This window comes from Lissotriton helveticus, chromosome 9, assembly GCF_964261635.1.
Source record: "Lissotriton helveticus chromosome 9, aLisHel1.1, whole genome shotgun sequence".
Taxonomy (NCBI): domain Eukaryota; kingdom Metazoa; phylum Chordata; class Amphibia; order Caudata; family Salamandridae; genus Lissotriton; species Lissotriton helveticus.
Window position 1 is genome coordinate 915,355,966 of NC_136070.1, and position 22,627 is coordinate 915,378,592.

Genomic DNA, 22,627 nt, shown 5'->3' on the forward strand with positions numbered 1-22,627 from the left:
TAAACCATCCTGGCTTCGTAGAAACCACCTTTTTACCCTACATAGGGCATACTACGCTCCACAAAGGTTGTCCAAATTTTCTCTGGGAGGCTCAGTGGCTTGCGCACGGTGTGGATTAAAAGAGGCTTCTGATGCGCATATGTTTTTTGACTGGCCTCATCTGTCAACATTTTGGGACTCAATAAGCAGCAGGCTTACATCCTCCCTGGGTTATATAGTAACGATCGACCTTTCCCTCGTAATCTTTGGAGTCGTGGACCAGACTCGAAGTCCTGCTAGAAATCTTTTGTTCTATGCCATCCTGGCTGCCCGTCGAGAGATTTGTAAACAATGGAAGGATGCCTCTGCTCTATCTTTCCATGGCTGGCGTACATCAATTTTTCAAATCTCTAAATTAGACCTAGCTAGGGCTGGTAGACAAGATAAGAGAGCGTTTTGGCATCTCCTCGCCTTATTCCACCGACGGCGCTGGTTTTTTTTCTTATTTTTTCTTTCCCCAGGTCCGATGATTACACGGCCATGGTAATAATCCCCCTGCTGCGCCACCTTGTTTCTTCTTTTGGATTCTTTGGCTGGTATCAGCAATGGTGGTAACTGGCTCAGTGGTTGATAGTTGCCAGCTAGGTAACGAGGTTCTTGAAGGGCATGGAGTCTGTCGTTGCTGTTGTTGCTGTGGGAACTATGTTATTCCTCGTTACTTCCAACCCACCCAGTCTTGACTGAGGCAGCGTGACTGTATTCCTTTATGCCCTGCTCCCTTATTGGGCGGTACAGCGGCTTGAAACCATGGAGGTAAATGAGGAAAAAAAAAATATATATATATACATTTCTTACATTTTATTAAAAAATATTTTACACATTAAAACATTGATAAATATAATATTATAATTTTAAATAAGCAAAAGCCTAATTATATAAATTGTAGCAGTATAAAATAAATTATAACATTTCCCATTTAATACATATGTTATTACCACTACAATTTATACAAAAGTAGGCACATTTTCAACTAATGATGTATATAATGTACTACTCCAACTTCAGGTAAAGCAACAGTAGAAAAACATTTTTATTTACTATTCCCACTCTAGTTACTGCAACAGTAGGGAAAGTGTTGGATTGCAGAGGGGTAAATGTACTATTCCCTTTCCAGTCAGTGCAACAGTAGGGAAAGTGTCAAATTGCAGAGGGGTAAAATTTACTATTCAAATTCCAAAAACTTTATCAGTAGGGAAAGTGTTGGAAAATGGAGGGGTAACATTTACTTTTCCTACTCCAGTCAGTGGAACAGTAGGGAAAGTGTTGGATTTCGGAGGGGTAAAATTTACTTTTCCCACTTTTCCCACTCCATTCAGTGCAACAGTAGGGAAAGTGTTGGATTGCGCAAGGGTAAAATATACTTTTCCCACTCTGGTCAATGCAATAGGAGGGAAAGTGTTGGATTGCGGAGGGGTAAAATGTACTTTTTTCACTCAGTCTGAGATATTGTCGGTAACGTGTCAGATTGCTGAGGGGCATAATTTACTATTCCAACTCCAATAAGTGCAACAGTAGGGAAAGTGTTGGATTGCGGGGTGGTAAAATATGCTATTCCTACTCCAATGAGTGCAATAGTAGGGAAAGTGTTGGATTGTAGAGGGATAAAATGTACTATTTCCACTCCAGTCAGTGCAACATTAGAAACAAACAAATGCTCTTCAACACAATAAAATAATTTCAAAAACATAGTAAACAAATAAAATTATAAATATGCTAAAATACAAATATAATGTAAATTAAAAATTAAATACATATTACAATGTTAAATATGTATAAAAATAACTACAAACATTATTATAATGGAAATACAAAAATATTTTTCGTTTAAATAAATAATTTGATTAAAAAAATTATTTATTAACAAAAAAAGATATTACATATTTTAATTGTAGTTACTTTCCACCCTATATCCTGTCAAAACTCACAACAACCAACACCTAAAATGTAATTTAAAAAAACAAATAATTTACAGTATTAACATAAATATTTATCAATAAACTAATTATTAATAATTAAAAGTGGATTATTACGTAAATATAATTAATTTACTATACACAACATGGACCCACAAAACACACAACATGCTCCTAAAATGTAACTTAATAAAAAATGAATCAGACAATTAACATAATTAATTATGAATAATGAATATCAATTACAAAATTAATTATTTCTTAATTAATATTAATTTACTTTACACTCCTTACCACTACAAAATCCACAACCCATGCCTAAAATCTGAGTAAAAAAGATGTAATTGCACAATTAACATATTTAATTATCAATTAAATAATTATTATTACTATGAACTAAATATTAATTACTAGTAATTAATTTCCATCTCACACTGTACACCTATTACCACCACACACCACACCTAAAATTAAAAATTAAAAACAAATAATTAGACAATTAACATAATTAATGATCAATTAAATAATTATTATTATTTAACAAAAAAATTAATAAATTAGAATTATTTTGCTTCCCACCCTGTACCCGTAAAAAATCAATAATATTTATTAACAATTAATTATTATTTTTTCAAATCAAACTACTTCCCACCCTTTAACCCTATAAACCCCACAACCTGCACCTAAAATGTAAATTACAAAAAAATGAATTGCATAATCAACATCATTAATTATCAATTAAATAAATAACATTGAATAAAAACAAATTATTAATTTATTATGATAACATTACTTTCCACACTGAACCCCTATAAACCCACAACCTGCCACAGTCCTAAAAATCACAAAACAATATGTAATTCAATTTAATAACTATTAAAAATGCAACAACAATATGAAAAAACATAAGCAATAATTATACAATAAAAGTACATCATATACCTTTAACATATATACTAAAACACAGAAACATAATTTAAAAAACAATATTTTAAACAACTATATTTTCTTAAAGGATATTAATGAGTTAGATATTTTAAAAATGTATATTGCTTGCCTTAAAATCGATATTCTTGACAATGATATTCTTGCAGATGAAATTTCCATATCAATATATTTTGGACACAATATTTTGGTAGGACAATATTTTATTTTGATATTTTGTCTGAATACCCTTCCTGGTGCTAAAAGACAGACAAACCCATAAAATGGACAAGTGGAACTGGGAATGTACAAGTATGAAGACACCTGTGCCTCTCTCTTGGCACAACTTTACCTGCCCTGCAGTAAATGCTTATCTCTGCATTAAGTCAACTGGTCCGCTCCTACAGTGCTACTCTATCATTTTTTGCAGTTGAACTAGAATACCCATGGTTTAGGCAAATCCAGGTCTTCCAATATCAGTGCTATCATGATCTGTGCCAAACACTCCTAACCCAGAATTGAGACATCTGCAGATCTGTGACAAAGCATCTCTGCCTGACTATCGTCACACTCTAGAATCACAGGCTTGGGATATGGACTTTACTCAAAATGCTCCTCTATCACAAAGCATGTCTGTCCGAAGGCCTCCACCATGCATCACTGTCCCTGAATTGAGAAATTCAAAGAACTTTCACAATGTACCTTTGTCCAGACTTGTACCATTGGGTCGTTTTTCTTTGCTAAAAAATCAACATAGATTAGACAATACTCCTCTCTCCTTGCTTACTGTGTGCTTTGGGACCTGAATGCTGAGAAACTCAAATTATTATTAAATTAGCTGAATGTATGTTACTGAGAATTTGAAATATTCCCCCTACCCTTTGGAGATAGGTTAGGGGCCATTGCACCTTCTGCAGATATCTGTGTAACCTGCAAATGTTCATTCTCAAAATGCTTATAAAGGGGGTATTGCATGTACATACACTCTTTAGGGACTATTCGGATGGCGGATGGATTACCACCTCCACCCACCAAATCACCCTGTGGGACGGCCTTTTAACCTCTCCACATTAGCATTGCGGGGGGTACCGCGGTGGACGGAAAGACTGTCCGCCGCTTTTCCGCTGGTAAGCAATGGTCCCGATTGCCTACCGGACGCAAAAGGCCCCTTAGCAAGGCACCGCCATCCATATTATGATGAGGCATTTTCAATGCCTTTCCATGGCAGAGACTCTGCCATGGAAAGGCATGGGGAGTTTTCTTTGGGGGCCCGTTGCGGGCCCCAAGGGGGATGGGGTGGGGGCAGCACTTGGGGGTGCCTTGCTAAGGATGCCTGTCACGTTGGGCATGCCAATGCACAACATGCATAAATTGCTTTCTGGCGGGTGCTTCTTACAGCACCACCCGTCACAATGTAATATATACGGATGCCACCGCTACCATGGTGGTGGCATCCTAATTGGCTGTGCGGGACTGCCGTACAACTGGCAGCCGGTCCCAGCACCGCTAGGGTGGCGGGGAGACTGGAGTCCGCCCGCCATCCTGATATCAATCAATCAATCAGTGGATTTGTAAAGCGCACTACTTACCCGCGAGGGTCTCAAGGCGATCGGGGGGGGGGAGCCGTTGCTAGTGGTCGAAGAGCCAGGTCTTGAGTAGATTCCTGAAAGTCCGCGGGTCTTCCGTTTGTCGTAGGAAGAGAGGGAGGGTGATCCAAGTCTTGGCGGCGCGGTAGGAGAAGGACCTGCCCCCGGAAGTGGTTCTGAGGATGCGTGGGACGGCGGCCAGTGAGAGGTCTGCGGAGCGGAGTTTCCTGTTGGGTACATAGAATGAGAGTCAGTTGTTGAGGTAGGCTGGGCCGGTGTTGTGGAGTGCCCTGTGTGGGTGGGTCAGGAGTTTGAGGAGATTCTTCTGTCGATGGGGAGCCAGTGCAGGTTTCTCAGGTGGGGGGTGATGTGGTCTTGGCGCGGGAAGTCGAGGATCAGGTGTGCAGAGGTGTTCTGGATTCTTTGAAGTCTGTTGATGAGCTTGGACGGGGCTCCGACGTAGAGGGTGTTTCCGTAGTCGAGTCTGCTGCTGACGAGAGCGTGGGTAACGGTTTTCCGTGTGTCTGTCAGGATCCATCTGTAGATCTTGCGGAGCATGCGGAGGGTGTAGAAGCAGGTGGAGGAGACTGCGTTGACTTGGTTGGTCATGCTGAGTTTCGAGTCGAGGATAGACCCCTTTGTGTTTCTCTGCCATGTTAGAGACAGAGAACAAAAGCTCAAGGTAACAAATTGCACATGTCAAAGGTGTCACAACATATTGTTTACACTCCCCCACCCCGGTGGTTGCACTTGTGGTGTTGATTGTGAAAAATTATGGTACTTCACATTACACTGCTTTTTGTCTGGCATGATAAAATTGTGTCTAGGGAATACTCCATGGCGTTTGGCGAGTCACACCACGACATCCAGACTTATTCTACAGGAGTACTGCTTTGGCTAACATGAGCCTCATTGGTATGCACTCTTCTCACATTGTCTAGCGTGGCTACTCATGGTAGCATATATCCCAACCGTGCTGGGTGTGATTCTTTTTGGTCTCCAGCATCCATATTTTTCTGCTCTCTCTTTATGTTGCTGCTTTTTCTTTCAGCACCAATTTGTAGCCCAGTCTGGCCTAAGCCGAGCCCTGGCTCATGAACTTCTGGACAAACTGCGAAACCCAGAGAAGCACTCAAGATACCTTGACACAGAGGAGGAGGAGGAACTAGATGTGAGTAGAAAGGACATGACTGAAGAAATGCTGGGAAGAGTTTGAGGTGATAGGGTGTAGACAGATAAAGAAAGGGAGAGTAAATTATAATGATGCCACCATGAAAAAGCTGATTGATGAAATGAAGGGTGAGCACCTTTAGGCGATTAAAACGTGTTCCTCTAATACTCCCCATCTCCCCTCATCTAAGGTTCAGGGGCATCCTTATCACTTCTGCTTATCTGTGTCTACTAATGTTTAAGGAGCAGCCTTGCTCTGGTTTAAATGATCTCTGCCCAACTATTCTTAAGAGGCCAAAGTGAGTCCTTTTTTTTGTGAACCAAGCTCTGTCAACTGGGGCTGCCAAAAGGGTCACCTCTTCAACAGTTATATAAAACTATTATCTGGCATGAGAAGCTCATAATCTCAGCCTCCATTTGCACATGGACAACCGCAAATCCACCTCCAGCTATAAGAAGGATTGAGGACATGGCATTGCATAGCCAATAGTCTGAAAGTTGTCTAGGCTCGAATTCTGCTCATAAACCTCAACAAGAATACTAACATCCAACTCTTGAGGTCCATAGACCTTCACCAACTCATTCCTCTCTCCATAATAAATGTATGTAGCATGTGGACCTATACAGAGGGTTCACAACAATTGGGATTTCATCATCTTTTCATCACTGGCCTCTTCCTTGCATCCTAATAAATGCAACCTCCAGAACCCTTGCTACCACCTCCCACCTAGCCCCGGATAAACTCCCCATCCTGGAACAGCCACTCAAATTTCCCTTTGAGCTTCGTATGCCCACTTTGAGTTCAGTTTACAACAATTCCTTCTATGCTGAGCTCCCAACAAAGAACTTATACATTTCAACAAGTTCAGAGTCATGCAGCTCTGATTCATATCTTGAGTGAGCTTTTAGGACCACATCACTCTTCCACTGAGGTTCCTTTATTGACTCCATGAAAATTAGAGTTTTAATTTCAGATGCTGTAGCCAGAGACATTCCTATCCTACAACCCATGCAGACACCTGAGATCTGCCTCCTAGTGCCTAATCTGTGTCCATTCAGCCAGATATCTAACCTATGGTATAGGATCAGAGCACGCCCCAGATCAACACTACTGAAAGCCCATACCAGCAAATCGAATTTACAAATATATAATAGACATGAATAAGACACTGGTGACAACCCACTTAAGCAGAATTCAGAAGATAGTAAATCCATCCTAACGATAGTCAAAAATGCAGGATAAACCTATGAAGGGTAAAAGGCCAGCTACATTACACATGTCTCACGGTGACACCCCTGGAGGTCTGTTGAAAATGATGTCTTCAAAGATGAGTGGCCTATAAGTATTGCAGGCAACATCACTTTTGAACAGCCATATTAGTAAATATTCAGTAAAAAGGGTAACAACATTCTACATTTCCCATGGTGACACCCCTGGAAGTCTCTGAAGGATGATGTGACCTTTAAATGTAGCAGGCAATATCACTCTTGCATAGTCATAAGCAATGAAAATTGCCTGATGAATTCATTTGCTAACAGAAGATGTCTTTTTCCCAATATCAATTTGCCTAGTACAGAATAAATAAAATACATTGAGGAAATGCAGAGGCATCTGGATTTAGAAATATGTGGCTGAACGCTCACTGTGAGAGACTACTGACGTAAATTCAGGTCCAAACAGTATACCTTGCCCAATAATTTCCTTGACTGGAAAAACTCTAAAGTAAACGTTTGTGAATTACCGAGGCACCTATCTAACCTTGTTTAAGGGCTAAGGCGACTTTGTCCATATAAATTATATAACTCCCAAGCACACGTAATTTATATCCATTTGTGCAAACTAGTCAGAACAGTACATTTATCTTAGACAGAAAAAAACACGTAAGTCATAGGTCCAATTGCAAGTCAGAATTATTGCCTTTTTTTAAATTCTGATTTTTCTCCAAACAGCACAACAGCCAACGCATTTCGTCGCTACAGATAGTGGTTCCGCGACTTTCTCAAGGCTGCATAAAACAGATATACATAATTGTATAGTATTTCATCAACTTATTTGTACATTAATTATCACTAAGTACAATAGTGAGTGCCGTATAGCCCAGATCATTCACCCATTGTCGTGTTTCAAAAGGTTGGCCAAACATCAATCAATTCTTATGTGTTTGATTAAATTCATCTTAGAACATTGCACTTCAAACTTATGTATGTTCTAAGTCAAAAAGAGGGGAGGGAGAAAAGAAGGATGGATAGGGTGGCAATAGTGGTTCCACAGTGGTTCACAACATCTCAACCTTATTCACCTAGACGAGCCAATGCAACAGATTGTAGAAAAAATTAACGTGTTTGTGTGTAATAAATCGTCATAAAAAGGTCCCAGTTATTCAGCCAATATATCATGCATAAAAGAGAGAGGAAAGCGGCATATGGAGTTGTCAATGTAGAATACGATACTAATTGTTAGTTAATAATAAGTGAAAACAACGATACCTAAAGGTCTCTGTTTAGTGCTCTGTAGAAATAAGAAATTATAAATAATAGTCATATCTAAAATTTAAGAGTCTTTAGTAAAGCTCGTCTAGGTGAATAAGGTTGTGATATTGTGAACCACTGTGGAACCACTATTGCAACCCTATCCATCCTTCTTTTCTCCCTCCCCTCTTTTTGACTTAGAACGTACATAAGTTTGAAGTGCAATGTTCTAAGATGAATTTAATTAAACACATTGATGTTTGGCTAACCTTTTGAAACACGACAATGGGTGAATGATCTGGGCTATACGGCACTCACTATTGTACTTAGTGATAATTAATGTACAAATAAGTTGATGAAATACTATACAATTATGTATATCTATTTTATGCAGCCTTGAGAAAGTCGCGGAACCACTATCTGTAGCAACGAAACGCGTTGGCTGTTGTGCTGTTTGGAGAAAGATCAGAATTAAAAACAAAGACAAGAGTTCTGACTTGCAATTGGACCTATGACTTACGTGTTTTTTTCTGTCTAAGATAAATGTACTGTTCTGACTAGTTTGATCAAATGGATATAAATTACGTGTGCTTGGGAGTTATATAATTTCTTTGGTGAGAGACTAGTCTCTTGATTTATGGATTTTGTGTGGTTTTCCATACCTTTGAGCACCGTACGAGTATTTGAAAATTGATGATATAAGTGCAAATCTGAATCCTAAGCGCCACTGAACCTATAACTTAAACCACGTCGCTATTTGTTTAATTGACTTTGTCCATATAGAAGCCATTTGCTTCCAGAAATATATTCTAGGGGCTCAATATACAGAACATTCACAGCCTTGATTACCAAAAGTAGATCCCAGGAGGTGGCTAGTGAGGAATTCAATTGGAGACCTATATTCAAAACTGTGCAGTGGCTCATAACCTTCCATGTGAGACATTCCAGTCATGAGCTTCTTGAATGCACAGCTAGGTGCAACTGCCAACACAGAGTAGAAGCAAACAAATGCATCTCATAAATCTCATCAATACTCCAGAAAGGAAGAGGTCCAATGACCTATGATGTAACCATCAAATACCAAGAAAGACCACTCTGCTCTGCTCCAAAAGATTCATATTCCCTTCGATCAGCAACCTCCACATGACAAAATACCATGGACCTGGAGTTTAAATGCAACGGCTTCCTGGAGGAAAGTCTCACATATCTTTGCAGGACCTCTTCCCAATAGCTGCAAGACCCACAAATCAGAAATGACGGCGTGCCACTGACATGTGAAGATGTATTGCCACCCTTCTCTCTGTCTCATATAAGGAGTAAGGGGGTTGGACTAGGAGTAGCATTGTCATGCCTTTGGAGGAGGTGGATCTGGAGGGTGTTGCTGGTCTGAAATTCTAAGAGAATTGGTCCCCAACACCAGGTCCTAGCAGAAAAGGGACACTTAGCACACTGTGCTGTGAAAGAATGTCCAACTGAATGATTAGTAAGAAAGGACTTTCATTACCTTTTAGAATATGAAGGGAGGCAACATTTCCTTTTTTTCTGCAGATGTCTACACTAAGAGCTCCAACTTCTAATCATAAAGCTAGTATCCAAGAAACGTCAGTCCTAACATCTACTAAGAACTACTTGCCTTCCAAGACCTAATCCATAATTCGAGGCTGGTTGCAATAGCTGCTGCTGAAATCACCACCGTGGCACAAATGTTATGTCAAGTCAAGTATTACTTTATTTGATTTGAACAATGCAAATCATAAAAGTACAGATACATTCATACATCTCATAATGGTGTAAAGAATACAGCGGAATTAAGACCACAAAACATAAAATAATTAAATCTCAAAAACTTGAATTTAAAACACCAGATAGAAACCATGCTAAACAGAGACATACATTTGAAGTAGATATAAATTGTAAGAACAGTATAGACGGACACACTTGTCTGAAGTTCTTCGGTAACAAAAGTGGGTAGATTCATTTATATCAAAGTGTGTTAAATCTAGAACAAATAAAAACAATGAGAAAAGTATCTGGAATAGAAACTATGTCACAAGCACATACAGGAAGTTGAGAAGCCTTATGCCACACATTAGTAGCACACACACGCTGAGGAAACAATTTCAATCAAAAATAAAGTCAGAAGTCTTCTATGGTAACAATACATATCTAGGGTCAGATAAAATTGTAAGTCACTAATTGATTTAACCATATTATAGTGAGTCATTGAGCGCTTAGTCTGAGTGTAGGCTTCCATGTCTGCATTCACCTCGGTCAAAAATGCATGTTTGACCCACAAGAGACCAGCTTTAATAATACGGTCTAGGTAAAAAAATGTTCAGGTCTGCCAAGGTCTCTCAAAGTACGCATAAATAATAAAGTACAACCAAGAGATCCAGAACCAAGCAGTTTCTTAAAATTTGTTTATTAAATTTGAGTTCATCTTTCAGCCAAACCGAGAACCACAGAAGCAGGGGATGAACACGAATAATATCTGAAATATATCTCACACCTACTTTCTCATGGACAGTCTCAGAAGGGACACATTGAGAGATCTTTAATAGGCACCTTAAAAATGTATTTTCAGAGACCTGGATAGAAGTACAGAACGCGTACGCCCAAGTCTCACATGTGTAGCTACCTGTGGGAATACATTTCACTTTGAATATTTCAATGGTCGACCTGATATGACTCTGCCCCAAATGCAGTGAAAAATCACCTATACTTTGTGCTACCCCTCTAAAAGACAGTAAGTTATTTTTAATAAGAGGGTGCCAATTAAGCTGGGAATCCAGTAAAATGACTAGATAACAACATTTGTCAGTTCTGCTAATATGCTGACCTTTTATCACAACTTTTTTAAATTTGATACTCTTGGATCCAACTACCATGGTATGGGATTTAGAGAAATTTGTATTTAGATCCAAACTATTCATGAATTTGATAAAAACAGTCTCTAACCATTGCTGCAGATCATTAGCAGTGTGTGCGAGCAAAACAAGTATGTCATCCTCATATTGCAGAGCACGCACTGGTCTACCCCAACCATTGGGACATCCTGACACTGCTCAATTGAAAGACTATAACCAATTGATATAAAGAATAAAAAGAAAAGGTGCTAAAATACAGCCTTGTGTAACTCCTCTTCTGAACATGAAGTGCAGCGTGTACTCCCTATTAGGGCCGTACCTCAAGCAGGTCGAGAGCCCCTTCAGCAAATTGCACATAAAGGCTACAAGTGCCAACTCCACCCTCATTGTCTCCAGAACAGCCCAGAGCTTATCTCTGCGTACTTTGTCAAAAGACATGCTGAGGTCCAAAAAGGCCAGGTCTATAGCCCCCTTTTTTCCTCTGATATATTTACTAAGAATGTAAGTATAGATTCAGGATCTGCTCTATAGTGCCCCGCCCTCGTCTCAATCCATGTTGTATGTCCAACAGGATATTATGCTCATTTGCCCAAGCTTTTTAATGCTTTAACACTACCTGACCAATGATTTAAACTTCAACATCCATCAAGGATATAGGTCTGTAACATGCCGGGTCTGCTTTGTTCCCTTTTTTAAAAACTGGAACAATCACTGACTTTTGCCAGGGCAGTGGGATAGGACCTCATGCTGCGAAGTTTAAGTCCAAAGTTACTATAGGGGCCCATGAATCAATACAGGTTTTATATAAATCCCGGGACCCAATTCAGGCCCGGGGTTTTCTCAGAAGGGAAAGTTAAAATCGAGCTGTCTCCTTCTCCCAACATAAATTAGGCTTCACCTTCTCTAGAGGACTTGTAGGAAGAGAGGTTATCCCCTCATAATTGTAGATGGTCTCAAAGTGGGTAGTCCAGTCGTGTTCCTGGACTGTCAAAGCCAGATTAGCCGGACACTCCGAGTTAAATAGGGACTGGTTCACCTTTTCCAGAAAGCTGCGCAATCCTTCAAGGAACAAGCGGCAAGTAAATTCTCCCAAGCCTACCCCCTAAGAACATTTTTCCATTCTTTACAAACTAAGTTATACAGGACCCTGACCTTCCTTACCTCTTTCTATATCAGCAAATTATTATGCAAAGCCACCAGCAAGTCTTTGTGAGCTTTGAGCAACTTTTGTCAAACTTTTGTCAAACCATGTAGAACAAGTAGGAGAGGTACCATTACCTTCAGACAAGTAAGAAAATCAAGGTTGCAACCAAACTCTTTAGGAAATCAGCAGGGACAACCTTAACCCAACTAATCCTGCAACCTTGATCTGTGGTTATAACTGGCTCGTAGTGTGTACAAGATGTAGCAATCCTTGAGTCGTCCCAGTGAAAAGTAGCTAAAAGAGGGTAATGGTCACGCCAGACATCCCATCCAGTTTTGAAATTAATAAAAGAGGAAAAAGACAAGCTGACGCAAAAATATAATCAATAGTCATGCTATGACCCCACCCTTAAACGTAGGTACTGAATCAGCAGTACTCTACCCCAGCCAAGTCAACAAATTAACAAAATTATATTCAGAAAACAAGTTATTTCACATCTGACGTGTATGCTAAAGATGCACCTGTTCTGAATTACAGGAAGGGTTACCAGGGTCCCCGTTGTAGTTACAAACCATGCAGGGGTGCAAATTACAGTCTCCTAATAACAAAATCAGCTTTCATTTAGTCAAACAAACAAATGTCATCCGAAATGTTTCTGAACTCCAAAACAAATGTATCACTCATTGAGGCAGATTTGGTTACATTTACTATTAACAGTCTAAGGTTTTTAGGCAAAATCAAAAGAAGACATACAATATTAGGAGAAATTAGGGAATCCCTCACCACCTTAAAACCCAAACCCAAATTCACAAAGGTTACAAGGCCTCCCTTTGATCTCCTATGAGCAGAGGGTGCTGCATTAAAAAAAGTTCAACAAAGCCATCAATATGTAAACTCCCATGGGCGCCCCAAGTCTCTTGTAGACAAGCAATGTCAAAGCTTCTTAACCTCCTCAAGAAGCACTCATCGAAGACTTTGTCCCGTGGCACACTACTTTTCAGCTAACCACCTTAAGGGTCCTGGAAGGAAGGGAAGAATCTCAATTAGCCAGAGTTGCTGTCTCAGCAAAAAGAGGGAGTAAATTGTGTTCCTCAAGCTAGGCCAAGGATTAAAATCTATTGTTAAGCTGCATACTTGGATTCAAATCCCTGAAAGAAGACATAGAAGGCCCACAGGTCTTAATCAAGGGCAACAACCATCCTTCCATGGTCCTTGCTTATTGCGGTGGTTTGAAAAAACCTAAAGGGTAAATTGAAATATTACTTCTTAATGTCGAGCTAATCTCAAGGTGAAATAAAATATGCTCCACCCATTTAGGATTCCGAAAATGTACAACTATGCAATTGTTGTGGCATAACTTTGAAGTATTCCCTACCCAGCCTACTCTTTGTGCCATGGTGATCTCATCAAATAGGTGTGATGCTATAGTAATCTGTGTCGAAAGAGCTTCAAAGGCTACAGAAATTGTTGTGTCCAGACATTGTGTTTGTACATGACAATTAGATGATAGCATAGAGACAGCCTCTGACAAATTTGACTTGCTCTTTTTCCTGGCTTGCTTTCTGAAATGAGCCAGCTGGAGGATACATGAATCTTATATCTCGACATTCCACTTGTTTTTGTAGGTCTGTCTGGTGTGATGCTGGGTACAGCCCCACAGCCCCACAGAACCCACCTCATCAGATAACCCAGCATTCCTGGTTGGAGAGACCTGGATAGGCATGGGAAGTCCTTTACTTGAGCAGATACATAATTACCTCAGAGCGATTAAGAGCTAATTGATTTTCAACAAGGATAATTTCTTGAGATAGAACATCCACTGTGTTACTGAGGAAAGTCAGTATTGAGTTATTTGTACCTGGCCTCCTATCAACCACGTTCGCTAACTCCCCTTCCCTCCTCCGTTCACACTGCTGCAAATAAAGGGTGTATAATGAATAAAGCAAATACAAAGCTATCCAAGTCACTCACCCTGCAAAGGATCAGAAGCAGATGTAAAGGGGATGGCTGGACCTCCTCTGGGCTCTGACGGGAGCAGATGGGCCCACTCTTGGCCTGGTCTTGGCCCGGGTACACACTTGAGCACGTCCGCACACATTCCGTGCAGCAGAAAGAATGCAGGCCTGTTCAAGCACCTTGAAGGAGCTGTGATGCTCACCCTGCCTCCTCACTCAAGGCTGTCTGGGGATTGTAGACAGCCTTTCCACAAACAGTAATAGACATGCAGAAATATCATATACAAGCGAAAACCAACCTGATTTCAATTATCAGCAAAAATGAGAACGAATTGGTACTCTTCTACGTAGTTTGATAGATCAGCTGGAACTTGGCTGTATACACTCAGCAGGTACTTATCTATAGGTAGATATTCATAATGGCAAGCAACCTTTTCATAGACACTCAACTTTTTTTGTAGCTGAGTCTGTTGGATTGTATTCTAGGTTGTGTCCTGAAAATTGAGGTACAAGAATATTATAACCAAAATAGGCAGGAGGCAGGTGCATGTAGGTGTGTATACAAATACTATACTATTCTTAACTCCACATCTATGTATTTTCAAGATATATATTGTCAAGGTAAATATATATGGAGTTAAATATAGAACAGCAAACTTACCTGTTGATACTTTCGCCCTCGATATTTTTGGTCATGATATTCGGATAACTTGATATTCCGTATGTAATATTCTGTACCTACACCAATCTGCTAAAAGGCTTATTTGAATGAGACTTTAGCTTGAGAGGACTAAATTCCCAGCAATTAATATATTTTAACCACATACAGAAAGTCTGTTACAAATCTTTTGGGTCTTTTGGGTCAAGATCAGAAGCTTGAAAGGGAAAAGACATATTTTCTGAAATGCAGCATCCTATGTGTTAATTTTCAGGTTTTCAACATATTTGGTATATTCACTGTTCCTAAGTAAACTGATGTTGTGCTTCATGAGCTTAAGACTTAATCCGATCTGACTTTCTTGGGGGTGAGTCATGAACTGCTCATTTTCCCTGACTACAACCAGCGCCGCTTAGCTGATCATCTGCTGTGGATCCAACTTGAAAATGACATGTTACTGTGTGGTTGTTGGGAGTTATTCAAGCTCTCTGGGTAAACAACTGATCCTGAGGAGTAACAGCCTCAGAGAACGTAGGGTGATACCAATCAGAAGCATGGTCAAATTTGAGACTGATCCTACCATTTGGGACAACTACTGCAAATGTGGTGAAGATCTAATTTTCCATTTTAATTAGCATTCTGGCATCCTCTCACTAAATTGTTAAACCGACCTACAGTCAGGGCATCTGAAGGATGAAGCCTACCTCGAGAGGTCATTGCTTTTCCTTGGCCACACAATCAGTGCCCATGCAGTAACACTGCCATATTTTTCCAATTTGTTTTGCGCAGTGAAACAACTCTTTTTATGCCCCTCTTCCAAGTGGATGTACTTCATCCTTATTTATAATTTTCCTGCAGTTAGACATAAAGAGCTGACACTTTGGGGATTATGCACAAAGGTAAATTGCCACGTGAAAATGTACTCAAGTGTGAATCTATTATTGCACCTGGTAGTAACATTGAGGCATATTAGCAAGAACCTCGTTAAAATTATCGCAGTTTTAGCGGCAGGAAACTGCCGCAAAAATGGCGATAATGGGCTTGCTAATATGCGTTATAGAATTCCAATAGAAGCCCAGGTTAGATGTGCAGGACATCTAACCTGGGCTTCTATTGGAATTCTATAACGCATATTAGCAAGCCCATTATCGCTGTTTTAGCAGCAGTTTCCTGCAGCTAAAACAGCGATAATTTTAACGAGGTTCTTGCTAATAGGCCCCTTTATATTTATTTTTACTCTTCACCATTTCCAAGTGTAAAGTTACTTTTAGGACAATACCTATATGCGTTCACCCCCAAGTCGAGCCTCCTGCACCACGTTTAACAGTGTAAATCTAGTGCATTTTTTTTATATATAAATTGAGAAATGTGCCAATGCGGTGAAGATCTCCTTATGAGAAAGTATAAGGACACTTATTAATGTATATTAATCTTTAAAAAAAAATACAAAATGTAACATATTAATGGAAACTAATTGCATACATGTATTTCAAACCTAGAATGAATAAAATAAAAACTTACAGCACATTGTTTTAAATGTGTATTAAAAAAAGAGTTAAGCAATATATAAATATTTCATGTTTAAATAATATTAAAGAATAGTTAAAAAATTGCACTTATGGTAACATTTGTATTACTGATTAATATATAGAATAAAATATAGGGATAGTTTCAACACCTTTTCTAAGGCTGCTTTTAGCTCCCAGTCTACCATTGCCTACAGGGGGGTTCTTGGTTCAGCCTAAGACATTCTATAAACACCCGGTGCATGAGTCATAATGACACTCACTAGATTTTGCAGGATGGCCTAATCGTCAAAATCTTTACATCATACTGATGAAAGTGGGCCCTACACATACAATAGGAGAATGAGAAACAGCAAGTCCGGATGGACACAACCAAACGAGACTAGTAAGGACCCTATGGACAAACTGCTTTTTGTAGTGCATGAAGTAGGACTGCAGTTGTACTACTCAAGTACTACAAAATGCTATTTACTACCTCCTCCACCCCTATCTTTTCTGTACCAAAATCTCAGTCACGTGTGTGCAGATTCATGCACACGCAGTTCTACTCTTTGTAGTAAATGTGGGAGGGACGGGATCTGGTTGGAAAATTGTCAATACTTACACCGAAATGGGAGGGGTTTAGGAAGGGGGTAAAAGACATTCAAGTAGAAACACCTACCCACAAATGAGTAAGCACATTCCTAATCACAAGCTACACTTAAAATCACTAAGCTTTCTATAAGAATCATTTCTTGCTAGTGTAAAGAGTTTCATCAGTGTTAGAAATCGTTTTGCCAGTTTCGTATCTGCAGATATTTGCACAGGTTAAGAAATGCATCTCACATGTGAAAGAAAAGTAATAGGTGTGTGTACAATAGCCAACAGCTTTGGTGTTTTGGTCTGGGATTTTGTCAATAAAAGACTGTAAAAGGCTTGGGAATGAAAAAATTTGCATGGCATAATGGCTCTATGTTAGTATCAACATGTAGGAAGCCACAACTAAGCATCTCAGACATGGTTGCTTGTGTCAAAGTGGGCACAGACACACACATGGTAGACTAGACTCTGCATTTTAAAAACATAGTATGTTAAAACACCATGCAGTCAGCCCTAGTGGCTCATATTTTTATGAATGTATACTTGCCAATAAACATAGTCCTACATTAAAGAGAAACTAGTAATATTAGGTCAAATACAGTAGTACTTGGTTTTGTGGGGAGCAGCCCTTAAACAGTCTGTTGTAGAGGAAATAGAAAGAAACAGGAAGATGATGCTTATACGCTGGAGTCTGCAAGCAAATCATATTCCATTAGTTTAGACATTGAAGCAACTTATCTGAAACCTGGAGAAAGATAGGATCCCTAGTTTCACATCCAATGAGGAGTGCCAATGTAGTCGGTATCCTTAAAATGTAGAAATTTTGTGGAATGGTGAGTTCTGCTCGAGAGGAACAACATTCCATTCTATTGGCACTGTGCCCAATCTTATGACAATGGAAAGCGAAACAGAAGATTGGGACATATGCATTATGGATCACTCAAAAAGATGGGAAGTGATGTCCGCATCCAGACTAGTGTAGGTGTGCGGCCATGTTCTAACATGTTTAAATGTTAGATAGAAAAAGTGAGATTGGGATTGTATGAAGAATCTTTGTGTTCAAGCCAGCTTTATGCCTTAAAGTACGCCACGCCATGATACATATTTCCTTAGTTAATATTGGGTAAGTGGGGGGCACTCCATTCACCTAAGTCCCATTGTCACCATTGTACTACAAGTAAACTTGTGGTTTTTTTTCTCTTTTACAACAGCTTTCTCCAGTGGCACCACGCAAGATCCAGTCCACTCACCGCCATGTGAGAGCTGAACGGACAAGCTCCGATAACAACTGTATGTATTGCATTGATGTTCGGTCACCCGTGCTTTGACTCCACAGGTGTGCTACATGGATCTGAGAGGTGTGACCTGGAGAACCCAGAAAGTGGAAAATTGTGCCACTGAAATGCAGCTCACAGAAGCTGCTCCTTACACCGGCCTGAAGCTATACTCCGATTTGTATGTATCTACTACCTTTTCAAGGCCCATAGAGGCATTGTAGTTATCTAGCTCACAAGGGGCCTCAATTGGAAATGTGTCCTATCTCTCACAAAAAGGAGCTAAATACTCTTGTTTTGAGCTGCACACATGCAGGAACCTTTCCTTGGATTGGTACTCATGTCCAGATTAGTACCACAGTAAAGGACCTTTATCTAAATTGTTTACTACCCAGTGAATCAGTGCTCTTAGGTCATAACAGCATTATGAATTTACTTGGAGTACACATTCTTCACTGCAAACCACAATTATGGCAGTCTGAACTAAATGAGTTAATGCAAAAATTAAAGTGATGTTCCTGGTGAGAGAGAGGAGGAAAAGACCTATACAGTTTGTGATGCGAGTGGTGTTGTTAGGGTAAAGAGAGTTTTACCCTGGGAATCCATTTTGTTGGATTTAATGCCCTCACACACCCTTTCAGGTGTCATGCTTCATCATTTGGGCCTGCTCCTCGTTGGGTCGGCGGTGCAATACCCAACGGGCAACACCTCAAAGAGGGGCTCTTTGGCGGAGCTCTTTTTCCAACAGCCGTATGGATGAAGTGCGGGTGTGGGGCCAGAATGGATTAGTAGACGTTGAAGTGTGACTTAAAATAAAGCTAGGGGTACTGGGAATGATTTATTCAGGTGGTCCGCTGCTTTAATTAAAAACGGATTTCTAGAGGAGAGGGCTGGAATGTTATGCTTCCAGAGAACCTCCAGATTGTGTTATTGTCCGGTCAACATGTTTCTCGCTGGCGTTATTTAAACAAGCGATTCTTCAGGACCACTGGGACTATTTAGCTAGTATCTAAAAGGAGGAAAACTCTCTACTCTAATTCCCTAATGTGTAGTGTGTGTACAGAAGTGTGGGTACACAACACCATCAACTAGGGATGAAGGGAATTGGGAGGGAATTTATCCCTATATTACCCTTCTTCTATTGAAACCTGTGTTAAGCTGTCATTACCTGTTAAGGAAAAGGAAAGACAAATCACAACTGGATATATAACAATCGCATCGATAACTGTATATCTTGTGGGGTTGCATGCTAGTGTCGTATTCCACTAGCGTGTATCGACACCCAAACAATAGTGTACATGCACTTTCATATGTGAGACATTCAGTGAGAGTGATGTGGAAGGAATATAAAAGCATATATACAAAGAATAATAAAATTACCAAATTGGTATAGTTTGCCGCAACGTATCCAAACTCACCTAAAAAGTGTAATGGTCAGATAACAACAGTATCCAGCGGGTAAAGCTTCTAGTCGGGTGGTCTTGCTTCTGCTACGGTGCCGGTCGGACAAGAGTCCGGCCAGAATCGTAATCAGGCCCTATGTTTTAACTTCTAGAGAGACAGAAAGAGGCCCAGTTCAGAATTTCTGAACTGGAAGATCAGGTCACTACTATGCAGGAAGAAGTCAGCCAGCTTTGAAAACAAAAGTCCTTTTTAGAAACCAAGATTGAGGAGCTTAAAAACCACTCACAACATACTAACTTATGCATAGTAGGGGTGTCAGAGGGTAGTGAGGGTCAACAGGTTCCCAAATGATAGATTCATTTAGCAAGACCTATGTGATGCCTGAACATTTGGGGATCTAACCATAACAAGGGCTCATTGTGCTCCACCCCAACATCTTCCCTGTTTGAAGTTTCCATGCACTATCCTTGTCAATTTGTCAGATTACCAAGTAAAGGAATGTGTCTTCGCTAAAGCAATTGAGAAAAAAACAGTTTTCTCCCCGTAGATACCTCACTGTTGTATTCTCACAGATATGTTAGCGTCAGCGGCTCGTCATCATAAAGCCTTTGTAAAAATGCTGGACTTGTTTAGGACTCAGGATGCCCAAGCCTCTTTAGCACACCAGTCTAAATTAAAGGTGCTGGTGGAAGGGAAATTATGTCTGTTTACTAGTCTTGTAGAGGCTCAGGAGTTCCTTCAGAAGATCTCTAATCAATAATGAATGTTTTTGTTTCAATGCAATGATGTTGATTGTCTATGGTCGGCGAAGGCGGGCTGCAGGGGGGTCACAGGTGCATCAGAGTGAAAGGACATGGCACCCCTTATTGCTGTAGGAGTTGCAAGGGGGGTAATATGGGCATTCCACACCCCGCCGCAGGGATCTTGTTTTTTGTGGGTCACTCAGTGGGTTTTTTCAGGCTGGAGTCAGGGGTGGAGCGAGCACTTGTAGTTAAAATGAGCTGAATCTTAATAGGATTTGGAGTACTGTTGGTTAGTGACATGAAAGCTGCATTAGCTAGGAAAAGGGCATCTATATAATGTGGCTCAAGGTTTAGTTTATCTCTTGCAATGTCAATGGCATTGCAAATAAGCATAAATTTGGGAGGCAGAATAAGTGATTGACGTCTTTCTCCCCTGAGCTTTTTTTTTTAAAGGCGACCCATCTAAAGAATAATTTCCCCAATATTTGTATACGGAAGTAGTATCCCTATGAATACTTTGCTTTGGCAGGGCTAGCAGTAAGGGGTTTTGCATTTTTTGGGGGGAAGAGCGTTGATTGGCTGGTAAGCAAAGTAATCAGGGAACCACATGATAGCTGGCTATGGCTTAAACTATGTGAGCCCTCTGAATCTAGTCAACTACTATGCCCCAGTTACTGATTAGGTAGGTCCATTACTGCAGATTTATAACATCGCGATGGGGGCAGCGGGACTGATCATTTTTCAGAGAGGATTTACATTTTTCCCAGGGTTTGGCATTGGATACATCCAATACATTTGAGGAGCAATTGAAGCCCCAAACTAAGGGGCCTATTACGATTGCGGTTTTTCCGCATCCTCTGGGCCGGGGGAAGCCACCGCCAGCCCGGAGGATGCAGGAAAAACCGCAGCAGACCCACCAAAGACCCACCGCCACATTAGGATGGCTGGTGGGTCCTGGTTTCCGTCCACAGCTTTTCCGCCGCGGTTGGCTTACAACCGCGGCGGAAAAGCTCTAATATGGTGGCGGTGTCTCTCAGACACCGCCAGCCATATTAGGATGGGCTTTAAAAAATGGTTTTCCGCCGTGGAAAAGCATGTGGAACTTCACTGCGGGGGCCTGTTGCGGGCCCCCTGGGTGAAGGGGGGGTTGGGGGTGCACATGGGGGGTACCTATGGTACCCCCCTGCATTTGTATGCAGAAATCGGCAGGCATCGCACGGTGCCTGCCGCTTTCTGCATACAAATGCAATGTATGCATTTTTACCATTGCGGCGGGTGCAGCTTGAAGCTGCACCCGCCGCAATGGTAAAAATAGAGGATGTGACCGCCAGGGTGGCGGTAACATCCTAATTGGACAGAAGGGAACTCCGCAGGCCATGCGGAGGTTCCCTCCTCCTCTATGGTCGCGGACGGACTCAAGTCCGTCCGCGATCATAATGGGCCCCTAAGAGAGTGATTGATACTGTGAAGCAAGATTTTCAATTAATTGATCTATGGCATTCTGATCCGCCAGGCATTTTACAGTATACAGGCTTTTCACATCATTTTCATACTGCTTCTCGTTTGGATGTTTTTCTTATTTCCCAATCAATTAAAAGGGTGGGCTAGCATATTAGCACAAATTCACTGACCACTCTCTGATCTATTTCATGGTAGAATTGGAAGCAATAAGGAGGGAAAAGCCTAGGTGGTAGCTGGACCGATCCTTAGTCTCAAATCAAGAATGGCTTCTTGAAATGAGGAAATTATTTGTTGAATTATTTGTGAGATAATAGGGATGCAACCTCTTTATTTTCAGTGTGGGAAGCTTTAAAGGTCAGAGTTCAGGAGCATATTATTGCTTAGAAATCTCACTAAGATAACTTGCATACACACCAAATAGTTGAATTGCAATTTGTAGTAGATCAATCCCTTCAGAACAAGAATAGGCCTCTGAGTATACAGCTCTGTTAGAGAACCATCTTGAAAAGGCTAAGCAAAATTTGAGAGATGTTTTTATAATGGTAGAAATCAATAGCTCTAAAGCATATCAGCAAATGGAATATGAAGACAACTGATAAGCAAGTTTTTGCCTGCTTATGCAGGATGCCACAATAGTAGGAATGTTTGCAAATCCAAACACCCAAAAATTAGTTCCTGAGAAGGCTTAAGTGTCACTGGTTTTTCTGCAACCTTTTAGAAACCTGTATAAAACCAAGGGGCAGATTTACAAGACCCTTGTGCCACTTTTGCGTCACTTTTCCCATGTTAAAAGTGATGCAAAAGTGGCGCAAGGTGCTTGTAAATCTGCCCCCAGGTACTCAATCTTGCAATCTGGTTTATGTCTGTATTTTGATTCCATTAAGCTATCTCAACTGTCAAATTCTGTGGCCAATA

At 40.4% G+C, this 22,627-nt stretch overlaps 1 protein-coding gene across 1 annotated transcript in view; it reads left to right on the top strand.

Moving 5' to 3' along the window:
• LOC144783054 (mitogen-activated protein kinase kinase kinase kinase 5-like) overlaps positions 1 to 22,627 on the top strand; it is an 834,532-nt gene that overhangs the window by 510,256 nt on the left and 301,649 nt on the right. Inside the window, exons 12-13 of the mRNA XM_078662226.1 lie at positions 5,514 to 5,633; positions 18,042 to 18,120. Coding sequence (XP_078518352.1) covers positions 5,514 to 5,633; positions 18,042 to 18,120 — 199 coding nt within the window. The remainder of the gene's footprint in view (positions 1 to 5,513; positions 5,634 to 18,041; positions 18,121 to 22,627) is intronic.